Source organism: Scylla paramamosain, chromosome 2 (assembly GCF_035594125.1).
Source record: "Scylla paramamosain isolate STU-SP2022 chromosome 2, ASM3559412v1, whole genome shotgun sequence".
NCBI classification, from domain to species: Eukaryota; Metazoa; Arthropoda; class Malacostraca; order Decapoda; family Portunidae; genus Scylla; species Scylla paramamosain.
This window is the reverse complement of record NC_087152.1, coordinates 17,994,550-18,008,403: the sequence shown is the minus strand read 5'-3', so window position 1 is coordinate 18,008,403 and position 13,854 is coordinate 17,994,550. Positions and strand designations below refer to the sequence as shown.

General features: G+C 41.5%; 1 protein-coding gene across 1 annotated transcript; it reads left to right on the top strand.

Annotated features, from left to right (window-relative positions):
• The first annotated feature begins 248 nt into the window (after positions 1-248).
• Positions 249-10,100, top strand: LOC135107012 (salivary glue protein Sgs-3-like). The gene is made up of 3 exons (XM_064016548.1): positions 249-441; positions 5,238-5,883; positions 10,085-10,100. Exons 1-3 carry the CDS (start codon positions 249-251, stop codon positions 10,098-10,100), a joined length of 855 nt encoding a protein of 284 aa, XP_063872618.1.
• Positions 10,101-13,854: the final 3,754 nt, after the last annotated feature.

Here is a 13,854-nt window from a genome sequence, read left to right as displayed (position 1 = left end):
TGATGCTATAGCTGGCTAGTATAGACATGGCACCTCGTGTTGCTGAGTCGTCTGGTTGTGTTAGTTCTTCTGTTCTCGAGGCCTTCGTTGTGAAGGTCTCAGAAGTGAAGGCTGAATTCCATCGAAGAATCTCGGAGGTGCAGGCTGCGTTTCGTGAGAGGATCTAAGACCTGCAGGCTGAGTTCTGTGAGAGGATCTCGGCACCTGAGGGAGTGTCGTGCCCCGTCATCACCTTATCTAGTAAGGCGATGGAGGAGCAGTGGTCGGTTGTGTGCAGGGGCGCCGAGAGGATGAAAATCCTCAAGGCACCTCGCCTGGAGGCGAGCCACGTGGAGACGAGGAATCCCTTCAGTGTGCTGGAGGGAGTGACGGAGGATGAGGTAGACGTGATGGGAGGAGACAAGGAGAAGGAGGGGGCAGACGCAGTTACCCTAACCCAAGGTAGAGTGCTTGTGCTTGGTGATAGCCAGGTCAGGCACTTAGATGGTGCGTTTTGTGCCAGAGGTAGGAAGGGTGTGTTTGCCAGGGGCTGGGATAGGGAAGATAGCAGATAGGCAAGACACGTGCCTGGAAATGATGGGACCAAGCACATTATTTTTCTCAGCGCGGGAGAGAATGACTTTGTTAAGGTCAGGAGTGAGGAGCTGTTCAGGAAGTTTAGGCAGGCTTTGGATAGGATTAGGAACAAGGGAGGGATCCCTGTGGTGTGTGGCGTCTTGTGAGGAGAGGAGTTGGTTTTGAATGGCAGTCCAGGGCTATTACAATGAATCGCAAGCTTGCGAATCATTTTAAGAGTAATGGATGGAGGTTCATCGACAACTGGCATCTCTTCTATGGTAGGGACACTTACCATAGAAGAGGGATAAATGCACTCCAGGGATGGAGTGCATTTATCATGCCAAGGTGTTCGGGTTTTGGCCGGAGCACTCGAGCAGGAGGTAGCTGCACTCCAGCGCTTTTTTCGTTAGTGAGGAGGGAAGAAGGGGTTGTGAGAACGAAATGAAGGACAAATTAGTTAAATCTAGAAAGGTAACTAGCTCAGAGAAAGCGAGGAATACCTTAAGTGTTTATTACACAAATTGTAGAAGTATTTTGAATAAAATAGACTTGCTTACAGGAATGGCGCGTGTAGAGAACCTTGATATCACTACTTTAACAGAAACTTGGTTAGATATGTCAGGAAAAAATATTTAATCCAGAGGTTAAGATAGATGGTTATACACTGTTCTATAAAGACAGAGAAAACAAGACAGGGAAAACAGGAGAGGAGGAGGCGTCGCGCTGTACGTTAGGAACACATTACAATGTTGTATTAACAATAGAAATAAAACAGATAGGAAAACAGAGTCAATATGGGTAGATCGTGGCTAAGCGACAGGCGACAGAGAATTGTAATAAACGGCTCTAAATCCAGGTGAGGTCAAGTAATTAGTGGGGTGCCACAGGGATCAGTATTAGGGCCATTGTTGTTTTTAATATATATATCAATGACTTAGATAGTGGAATTAGTAGTGATGTTTAGTAAATTTTGCGGATGACACGAAGGTCAGAATTGGATGCCATCGCCTTGCAGGCAGATTTGGATAGGATGAACGAATGGACAGACAGATGGCAAATGCAGTTTAATATCAACAAATACAAAGTACTTAGCGTAGGTAGAGGAAACCCACACAGTAGGTAAACAATAAGCAATGAAGCTCTGGTAGGTTCAGGGTAGGAAAAAGACTTAGGAATTATAGTTAGCTCTGAATTCCGCCTAAGAAAGCAATACATAGTGGCCAGAAACAAGGTAAATAGGCTATTAGGATTAATTTTTAGAAATGTTAAAAGTAGGAGGCCCGAAGTAATATTAATGTTATATTTAGCCTCAGACCTCATCTAGACTACGCTGTGCAGTTCTGGTCCCCATATTACAGAAAGGATATAGGTCTACCAGAATCAGTACATAAGAGAATGACTAAAAGGATACAGGGGATGAGGGGTATTCCTTACGAAGCGAGATTGAAGTTGTTAAATTTACATTCGTTAGAGAGACGTAGGTTAAGAGGGGACCTGACAGAAGTCTTTAAGTGGTATAAGGGTTATAACAAGGGGAATGAAAGCAAAATTCTTAGGATCAGTAACGAGGATAGAACAAGAAATAACGGGTTCAATCTTGAAAAATTTAGTTTTTAAAAAAAGAGTGGCGGATGAATGGAACGGACTCAGTAATCAACCTGATAAAACAAGGAGACGAAGAAGAGGAAGAAGAAAACATCATCATCATCAATATTAAGGAGTTTTATAGAAGATTAGACAGATTTATGGTTGGGAATCATAGGTGGAAATGGGTAGGTATATTTCATATAGGAACTGCTACGTGTAGACCTGATGGTTTCTTGCAGCTTCCCTTATTTCTTATTTTCTTATGTTCTAATTAAGAATGACACACACACACACACACACACACACACACACACACACACACACCACACACACACACACACACAGTAACAAAGAGAGAGAGAGAGAGAGAGAGAGAGAGAGAGAGAGAGAGAGAGAGAGAGAGAGAGAGAGAGAGAGAGAGAGAGAGGGGGGGGAGAGGAGTAAACATTACAACATGAGACACCGCGACACCATCAGTACCTCAAGGAACTTCCACACCCCAATCACAACAAGCTCCGTTTCCTTGTTAGGGCAGCATTACGCCGCTGAGCCTCGCTGTATGTAGGACAAGCTGCTCCTCTCCTTCCCTTATGGTCTTTGTCATTGTTTCTCTACATCGTGGTCCTCCCTGTCCTCTCCTTCTCTCTAGCTTGCCTTATCGCTCCTCTTATAGATTCCTTCACTGCTCTTTCTCTCTCCTCTTTTTACCCCTCCTCCTCCTCCTCCTCCTCCTCCTCCTCCTCCTCCTCCTCCTCCTCCTCTTCCTCCTCCTCCTAATGTCCTAAGCTGATCTGCGTATACAACTACTACCAGCGCTTTGGCTGATGAAATTCTCTCTCTCTCTCTCTCTCTCTCTCTCTCTCTCTCTCTCTCTCTCTCTCTCTCTCTCTCTCTCTCTCTCTCTCTCTCTCTCTCTCTCTCTCTGTTAGTAGTAGTAGTAGTAGTAGTAGTAGTAGTAGTAATAGTAGTAGTAGTAGTAGTAGTAGTAGTAGCAGCAGCAGCAGCAGCAGCAGCAGCAGCAGCAGTAGCAGCAGCAGCAGTAGCAGCAGTGGTAGTAGTAGTAGTAGTAGTAGTAGTAGTAGTAGTAGTAGTAGTAGTAGTAGTAGTAGTAGCAGCAGCAGCAGCAGCAGCAGCAGCAGCAGCAGCAGCAGCAGCAGCAGCAGCAACAACAGTAGTAGTAGTAGTAGTAGTAGTAGTAATAGTAGTAGTAGTAGTAGTAGTAGTAGTAGTAGTAATAGTAGTAGCAGCAGCAGCAGCAGCAGCAGCAGCAGCAGCAGCAGCAGCAGCAGTAGTAGTAGTAGTAGTAGTAGTAATACTATTTGTAATAGTAACAACAGCAGTAGCAGGAGCAATAACAGTATCATTACTTAGTGGCTTTCATGTCACCACCACTATTATGCTATCTGTGGTTGTGATGGGTTAATACGGAATATACTGAGGGAGAACAGGAAGGTTGGGTATCAAAGGGAAGCACCACAACCTTGACCAATCTCCAGAGCTCCCTTTGCTGCCTGTTTGATAGGCGGGGGTGGCGCCGAGGAGTTTTCACAGCTCCAGTCATAAGTCCCTCAGGTGATAAACATTCTTTATGTTCATGAATATTGTATGATGTCGAGAGACTACTACTTCTCTTTGATTGGATCATTGGATATGTGTAATTATGATAATGGTCGGGAGAAAACTACTATTGTTGCTGCTACTGCTAAATACTACCACCACCACCACTACCACTACTACTACTACTACTACTACTACTACTACTACTACTACTACCACTACTACTACTACTACTACTTCTACTACTACTACTACTACTACTACTACTACTTCTACTACTACTGATGCTACTTCTACTACTCCTACCACTACTACTACTACTACTACTACTACTACTACTACTACTACTACTACTATTACTACCACTACTACTATTACTATTACTACTACTACTACTATTACTACTACTACTACTACTACTACTACTATTATTATTATTATTATTATTATTATTATTATTATTATTATTATTATTATCATTATCATTATTATTATTATTACTATACCACCACCACCATCCTTACAATAAATAACATGGTGATTTCCACTATTACCAAAATCACAATTAAATTCCCATTTCCTAGAGTTTCAAGGTTTCCCAGCAGCAGCACAGCAGCCCAGCAGGCAACACAGACACGCCTGGGTGGGCACACGGAAGACGCAAGCAAAGGTCACGGTGGCATAGGGAAGGTCATGACATTCCCTCTGCTCCACCAGCCAGCTTGTCACTACACGTAACCCTGGAGGAAGAAGATTTCCCCAGGGAGAAACGCGAGTGATATACGCGAGGTCTTTAAGGTTAGCAGCAATCAGGGTAGAAGATGTAACGAGTGCAAACTTGATGAAATTAGAATGTTAAATTATGTAGGAGGAAACTGCTTCTCAAACTGAATGGTAGATGTCTGGAATGGAATGGAATTGTTAGCGCCGAGTCAGTAGAAAGCCTTAAAATATTACCTAGATAAATTCATGAATTGCGATAATAGATGGATATACTAGATACGCAGGTTTTACACAGGAACAACCACGGAAATCTTTACGGATATCTTGCAGCTCCCCTTATGTTCTTATGTCCTTAAAACATAATACTCAAAGCTTTGTCAGAATACGTAAACGTTACATGGGATAGTATGAAATTCTTCAAATTTATGTGTTTTCGGTGTCAAGAGAAACGGAAAAGAAGTACGACCAAGGGTAGACAGCTGTTAAGGTCCCACGCTTTTCCTCTTTAAGTTTTATTCTTAAAGTTCGGTGAAGCAAGTACCTTACCTTTGAAAAATCTATCTCATCTGTATTCTTTGTTACAGTTTCCTATTGTTGTCTTTGTCGTGTGGAGAGAAGGATGATAATCACGTTTGACAGCCACCTCATTCGTGCAGCTGACACCCACGACAACACCAGCTGCCCCAGACTTCCAGCTCTCTTTTATGTTTCCTACAATACTTCACTTGAAATGAATTAAAAGTTTTGAAATGAAAAGGTAAAGAAAAGTTGAGCATATGTGGGGATTCCCGTATACCATCTCAGTGTGACAGATCAAACCAGACGACACCAGACCAGACCAGACAAGACCATACCATACCAAATCAAAACCAGATCACACCAGACCAGACCAGACAAGACCATACCATACCAAATCAAAACCAGATCACACCAGACCAGACCAGACAAGACCATACCATGCCAAATCAAAACCAGATCACACCAGACCAGACCAGACAAGACCATACCATACCAAATCAAAACCAGATCACACCAGACCAGACCAGACCAGACCAGATCATACCAGACCACACCACACCACACCATAGCAGACCAGACCGCACCAAATCAGACCACACCAGACCAAATCAGACCAGACCTCTCCAGACCTGATCACACCAGACCACACCAAACCAGATCACACCAGACCACACCAGACCAGACCACACCAGACCAGACCACACCAGACCACACCACACCAGGCCAGATCACACCAGACCACACCAGACCAGACTACACCAGGCCAGACTACACCAGACCAGACCACACCAGACCAGACTACACCAGGCCAGATCACACCAGACCAGACCAGATTAGACTAGACAAAATTAGACCGGAAAGAAACCAGACCACACCGGACCAGATAAAACCAGAACAGATCACACCGGCCCAGACCACCTGCTGGCTCCGCGAAAGGCTGTACCTGTGCCTTGGGAATATTATTTTCTGCCTTCGTCTGCTTCATCTCTGCCTCGCACGACAGGAGGGAAAATGTTTAGTTTCATTATATGTAATTTTGCAGGAAAACTATATTCACAAATGAGATTTTAAAATGCGTGTTCTTTTGTTTCGTCGATACCACACAAACTTTACAAATATGAAAAAAAAATCTAAAATATGCTTTATTTTTACGATGTCAAATCACTGAACGAAGCAAAAGATTCTAGTACGTTGTATATAATCACACCAATATACTAGCACTTACTGAAATATTCCCTTTAAGTATAAGTATTTCCGATTCATAAAAGTAATGAAGTTTATGGATATACTAATGGACTGCTTCCCTTTTCTTCCTCCCATCGTCTTTTCTGGGCATCACAAGTACATGAGTAACGCGTGTAGGTATTATCATCATTGTTGACTTTATCACTGGAGACAAAGGATGCGGGGATTATGAATGATAGTGACAACTCAAAGTACTTGCCCGAGAGTATTACTTTATCATGTCATTAGTGATTTATTTCCTCTTTGTTTCCAGTGCTCTCTCTCTCTCTCTCCTCTCTCCTCTCTCTCATCTCTCTCTCTCTCTCCTCTCTCTCTCTCTCTCTCTCTCTCTCTCTCTCTCTCGTGTGTGTGTGTGTGTGTGTGTGTGTGTGTGTGTGTGTGTGTGTGTGTGTGTGTGTGTGTGTGTGTGTGTGTGTGCGATAAAAAAGTGAAATTTGTGCCGGAAATCAGGACAGCAAATATGATAAAGAAGTGATGGAGCACAGAGAGAGAGAGAGAGAGAGAGGAGAGAGAGAGAGAGAGAGGAGAGAGAGAGAGAGAGAGGAGGAGAGAGAGAGAGAGAGAGAGAGAGAGAGAGAGAGAGAGAGAGAGATGAAAACCTTGAAGAAAGACAACATGAAACAAAAAAGGACCTCCCCCCCAAAAAAAATATACGCTTCAGATATTACATAAATAAATAAAGAATCAAAAGGAAAACCTCAACATATTTTTCACTGCCACCTGAGATCAGTCAGTCAGGAGCACACACGCGCCTCGTAATTTCATCACTGAGGCGCTGAACTAAAAAATAAATAAATAAATAAATAAACAGATGAACAGACAGACAAAACCAACACGCCCTCTGAGTCTCGAGGAGTGGTTGGCGCCTCGAGGAGCTAAGATGGGCGAGTGTTTATTATTCTTCCTCCTCCAGCAAGTGTTGTGGACGTTTATATCATTGAATGTGAGGCAGAAGGAGCGACGCTGAGGACAAGATGACAGCTGGCGGGGAAGGGAAAGAAGGAGTAGCGATGCGGGGGTAGAATGAGAATTAATGCCATTATGTATTTTTTAGGGAAAAGAGGAAAGTATGCTTCTAGGGAATGTAATGGAAAATTTAGAAAGAAGAGCGGAAAAAAGAGGACAAAATGGAAAAATAAACTCTGGTAAGGAATTGAGTAAGAGTTAATGCTATTTTGTATTTTTTTTATGGAAAAGAGGGAAATGGAAGAGTTACGCGGAAAACCGTAACAAAAAGGGAAGAACAAGTAGTTTTCTCCTTTATGAGTGTGTGATAAACTATACTTAGAGATGCTCTGTGGTTCAGGAGTCTCCTTCTGTATATAGACCAACTGGCCTTCCAATCTCGTTATCTTCTTGTGTTCTCAACGTTTTTACTATCCAACCTTCTTATAGTTTTCGTCATCCTTTGTTAACATTGAGACCACTGAACACACACAGAAAAAAAAAAAGTGATTAATTGTGTGTTTTCTGGACTACAAGAAAACTGTTTAAGAGGCAGTACCACAAAAATAATTCTTTAGAATATTATAGACGATGTAGGATAGCAGAAGCAAAAGAAGTGCAAGAGAAACAGAATGAGACGGTTAATGACCCAAGTAATAAGAGAAATGCTAGTGTCTGTACTATTAATAAACAGGCAAAGAATGTCAAGGCCTCACACATTATGAGTATTGGACGCAAAGAACTGTAAGAGGACGTAGTGGTAAGAATGTGCTGTGTGGGAGGCCACGTGGCTCTCTGGTGCACGAGTGGCATGTAGTCGTTATCTCGAGAATTAAAAGGTATGAGTTCTTCCCTGGTTCTCGGCGGTGTCTCGGTAGTAGATGTACAGTCATGGCCAGAAAATCGATACCTTGCTACGCTAAAGTCCTCTGTGCTTATCGCCTTCCCCCACTAAGTCCTCTGATCTCCTGAGAGTCAGATTTTGTAAGACTACCATTAGATCACAGGACTTACGACTGAGGGGGAGACGCTGAAGACAAGAGAAGCGAGTCTGGTATATTACTTGACTTGAAGACGAGCAGCTCTCTCTCTCTCTCTCTCTCTCTCTCTCTCTCTCTCTCTCTCTCTCTCTCTCTCTCTCTCTCTCTCCCTCTCTCTCTCTCTCTCTCTCTCAATGTAACCTTAGAAAACGCTTTGTAACTTCCCCTGAACCATCATAAATCAATTTTACTCTAGTATTCGTAACCAGGAGACGTGATAACTGACGTGTGAAGGATTGGCAGTTGGAAGTGCTGACGTGAATGGAAAGGCTGCGAATGATCCTGGTTATGTAAGATGAGAAAGAGGTCAGATAAGGAAAATGGGAGAGGGAAGGAAAGAGGAGGTATGGAATGGCAGAAATAATATAAAGGAGAAGGAATAAAGATGAAGGAAAGGAGAAGACGAGATGGAGGAGGGGAGATTTAGAAGAGGAATTGAAGCAGAGGGAATGGAAGAAACGGAACCGAGCTGAGAAAATGGAGGAGAGGTAATGGAAAATATGACATTGAGGAAAAGAAATAGAGAAGAAGGAAATGATGATAATAGGATGGAAAAGAGGAAACTGAAAAGAGAAGACGTATAACGAGAGGTGGAAAATAAAGACTGGGTGGGAAAAAAATAAAATAGAGGAAACAGAAGATGAGAAGAAAGAATAAACGATAAAGAATAAAATATATGAAAGGAGAGGAGAAAATAGAATAGAGATAAATGACAAGATAGAATGGGGAAATAAAGAACTAGGTATAAACTTTCAAACTGATTTACGTCAACACAAACAAACCGCGAGGAACCACGAAAGAAAGATAGAGAACAGAGGACTAGGAATAAGGGAGACATAACAGCAGAGAGAGAGAGAGAGAGAGAGAGAGAGAGAGAGAGAGAGAGAGAGAGAGAGAGAGAGAGAGAGAGAGAGAGAGAGAAACTGGAAGAAGGATGACATGTGATACCGAGATTATTGCTACTGCACGGTAACCTCCAGCACAGCAACATTTTTTCCTTATCCAGCTATCTACCTCATTCACTGCTATCCACTCCACCATAATCGTTACCACTCGACTCATAATTGACGAGAGCTCACAAAATCATTTCCCTGATATGTGACCTTTTTTTGTGACCTTTATTTGTAATTTTTTTGACACATCGTTTCCACGTAGTCAAGGCGGACAGATATATAGACAAACATAGATAAATAGATGGATAGATAGATAGATAGATAAATAGATAGGTAGAGATAAATAGAGAGACAGACATATAGATAGACTGACAGATAGTTAAATTGAATGATTGATTGATTTAATGATTTACGACAATTAGATGGATATTTGGATAGACAACAAGATAGCAAGAAAGAGAAAAAAAAAGAAAAATAGATAGATAGATAGACAAATTGATAGATAGATAGAAAGATAAATAGATAGATAGACAAACTGACAGACATATAGACAAATAATCATATAGATAGACAGATAAAAAGATAGATAGACAGATAAATAGAGTGACAGTCTAACATCCCCCATTTTGTCCATCCATCTGCTAACATCCACCTACCCACCCACGTCAACCCACACACACACACACACACACACACACACACACACACACACACACACACACACACACACACACACACACACACACACACACACACACAGACATAGGTATAAGGAGGGAAATATCCGCACCTGACAACTATGAAAGTCACATTTACATAGCTCCATATAATAAGGACGTGACCTGAATATCAATTTAGGTTTTCAAAGGGCCAACTCTGACATAATTAAGATCTTTCCACTCTCTCTCTCTCTCTCTCTCTCTCTCTCTCTCTCTCTCTCTCTCTCTCTCTCTCTCTCTCTCTCTCTCTCTCTCTCTTTCTCTCCAGAACTTTTCTTTAACTTTGAATGATTTTCAGAGATCTCTGTTTGTAGTGTTTTGTCTTCCTTGTTTGTTTGTTTGTTTGTTTGTTTGTTTGTTTGTTTGTTTCATCATCATCATCATCATCATCATCATCATCATCTTCTTCTTCTTCTTCTTCTTCTTCTTCTTCTTCTTCTTCTTCTTCTTCTTCTTCTTCTTCTTCCTCTTCTTCTTATTATTTTTCTTTTTTCTTCTCCTCCTTTTTCTCGTTCTTTTTCTCCTCCTCCTTCTTTCTTCTTCTTTTTCTTTTCTTTTCTTTTCTTTTTCTTCCTCCTCCTCCTCCTCCTGCTCCTCCTCCTCCTCCACTCCCTCCTTTCACCACGCCCCTCCTCATCCCCTCACCACGCTCCTCCTTACACCTTCGCCACACCTTTGCACTCTTTTATAACCCTCGAGGGCTTATCGTTTATACGGCAACTTTGTTCTCTGAGCTCCTGTAAAAGTATAATCTGACCGGGAGGCCTGAAGGAAAAGAAAGCAGCGATAAAAAAAAAAAAAAAAAAGTGGAGGACTGTAAAGTGGTATGTTTTTTATGTCTAGTTTCTGTCTTGTTTTTCATTCTTTTTTCTTTTTATTTGTCGACTGGGAGTAATATTTTCTTCCATGTAGTGTAGTCTCTCTCTCTCTCTCTCTCTCTCTCTCTCTCTCTCTCTCTCTCTCTCTCTCTCTCTCTCTCTCTCTCTCTCTCTCTCTCTCTCTCTCTGCCTCGCTCTCATTTATTGATTTTCGTTTAATGTTAATGGTTGCAAAATTGAAAAAAAAAAAACAAAGAGAGATTGAAAAAAAAAAAAGAAACTGTCTCTAGTAAAGTTGATCTTAAATGCTCTATAAAAATAATAACAAAGTGAGAGAGGATAAAACGTACCGAAATTAAATAAAGAAAAATGCTAGAACAATAAATAAATAAAAAAGATAAAAAAAAAGAAGGAAAAGAAAGGGTGGGGGAAACGTGCCGGTGATAAAAAACGCAGAAGTGAATTGCAGTTGAAAAAAAAAAAATTCCTCCGTTTAATAACAGTCTATAATATAATCATGTTTACTCGACGCTGTAATAGGGAGGACTGTTAATCTTTTTTTATAACTGAAGGCAAGAAGCTCAAGTGGTGGTGGTGGTGGTGGTGGTGGTGGTGGTCTTGGTCGTGTTGTTAGTGGAAGTAATGGTGGTGATGATGGTTGTCTTGCTGGTGATGGTAGTGCTGGTGATGGTGATGGTGGTGATGGTAGTGGTGGTGATGGCGTTCGTGGTGGTGATGGTAGTGGTGGTGGAGATCCTTGTGTTGTTACAGATGCTGGTGGTGGTGATGTGAAATGATAACGGTAATAATAACAGTAACAACGTCTACTGTACCTTCATGCCAAGCAGACATCATGTAATGTGGATAAGCCTCGTTTCAAAATGACAGAATAAAAGGTACAAAGAAGGAGGGTGTTCAGTCCGTCCTCTCAGCCTCTTTTTAGTCGCCTTTTAAGAACAGGAAACACAGTGCCAGTATTTTTTCCAACCAGGTCACGGATTTTCAAACCCAGCAGTCCTTTCCTTTTTTTTTTTTTTTCGACTCTGGTATTTTTTGTATGTCAAGGAGGTCGGTTATGGACACACACACACAAAAAGAAAAAAAAAACACAGAAAAAAAAACAGACTAATTTGGGGGTAAAAAAAAAAGTTAAATACAGAGAGATATTCCCTCAAAAAGAAAAGAATAACGTTGACTAAAGTTCCTATTGTCTCTAAAATATATTCTTTGGTAGACTTCCTTACTTTCTTGAGGTACGTATATGATTCAGGAGGTTATATAAGAATTCTTACGGCATAAATCATGTGATCAAGTCGTTGTTTCCTTTCTCTCGATTACTAAAGAGGAAGGCAAAAAACAACAATAGGCAGAGTTCCCGAGTTTGCAAGTGAAATTTTAAAGGGATGAAAGAATAAAGAAACTGGTTAGCTCTTTTCTAAAAAAAAAAGAAAAAAAACACACAGATTGGTTCCCAGATCTTTCATCAATTCCTGCAGGCATATTACAGAATAGGTCAGAGTTCGTAAAAGCATATTTTTCTACTTTAAGCCTCTTATGTTTTCTCATCGGCGTTAGAGTACAAAGAAAACTTCGTGTAATCCATCACATCGTAAGCCATTTATGTCCTGCTGTTTCCCTCGCGTTTTGCGATATATATATATATATTTTTTTTTTTTAATGTAGTAGGGACACTGGCCAAGGGAAACAAAACTCTAATTTAAAAAAAAAAAAAGCCCACTGAGATGCCAGTCCCAGAAAAGGGTCCAAAGCGGTAGTAAAAAATTAAGGATAAGTGTCTTGAAACCTCCCTCTTGAAGGAATTCAAGTCACAGGAAGGTGGAAATACAGAAGTAGGCAGGGAGTTCCAGAGTTTATCACAGAAAGAGAGGTGGACAGAAGAGGGGTGAGAGAAAGAAGAAAGTCTTGTGCAGCGAGGCCGCGAGAGGAGGAGAGGCATGCAGTTAGCAAGATCAGAAGAGCAGTTAGCATGAAAACAGCGGTAGAAAATAACTAGAAATGTAACATTGCGGCGGCGAGAGAGAGGCTGAAGACAGTCAGTTAGAGGAGAGGAGTTGATGAAACGAAAAGCTTTTGATTCCACCCTGTTTAGAAAAGCGGTATGAGTGGAACACCCCCAGGCATGTGGAGCATACTCTATACATGGACGGATAAGGCCCTTGTACAGCGTTAGCAGCTGGGGGGGGGGGCGAGGATGAGAAAAACTGGAGGAGACGTCTCAGAACACCTAACTTCATAGAAGCTATTTTAGCTAGAGATAAGATGTGAAGTTTCCAGTTTAGATTATAAGTAAAGGACAGACCTAGGATGTTCAGTGTAGAAGAGGGGGGACAGTTGTGCGTCATTGAAGAAGAGGGGATAGTTGTCTGGAAGGCTGTGTTGAGTTGATCGATGGAGGAATTGAGTTTTTGAGGCACTGAACAATACCAAGTTTGCTCTGCCCCAATAAGAAATTTTAGAAAGATCAGAAGTCAGGCGTTCTGTGGTTTCTCTGCTTGAAATGTTTACTTGCTGAAGGGTTGGACGTCTATGAAAAGACGTGGAAAAGTGCAGGGCGGTATCATCAGCGTATAAGACAAGAAGTTTGGTTTAAAAGATCATTGATGAAAAATAAAAAGTGGGTGACAGGACAGAACCCTGAGGAACACCACTGTTAGTAGATTTAGGAGAAGAACAATGACCGTCTACTACAGCAGCAATAGAACGGTCAGAAAGGAAACTTGAGATGAAGTTACAGAGAGATGGATAGAAGCCGTAGGAGGGTAGTTTGGAAATCAAAGCATTGTGCCAGACTCTATCAAAAGCTTTAGATATGTACAAGGCAACAGCAAAAGTTTCACCAAAATCTCTAAAAGAGGATGACCAGGAATCAGTAAGGATTGAAAAAGGTCACCAGGAGAGCGGCCTTGACGGAACCTATACTGGCGATCAGGTAGAAGGTTGTGAAGTGATAGATGTTTAAGAATCTTACTGTTGAGGATAGATTAAAAAACTTTAGATAGGCAGGAAATTAAAGCAATAGGACATTAGTTTCAGGGATTAGAATGGTCACCCTTTTTAGGAACAAGCTGAATGTAGGCAAACTTCCAGCAAGAAGGAGAGATAGATGTTGAGACAGAGTTGAAAGAGTTTGACTAGGCAAGATGCAAGCACGGAGGCACAGTTTCGGAGAACAATAGGAGGGACCCCATCAGGTCTATAAACTTTCCGAGGATTAAGGCCAGCGAGGGCA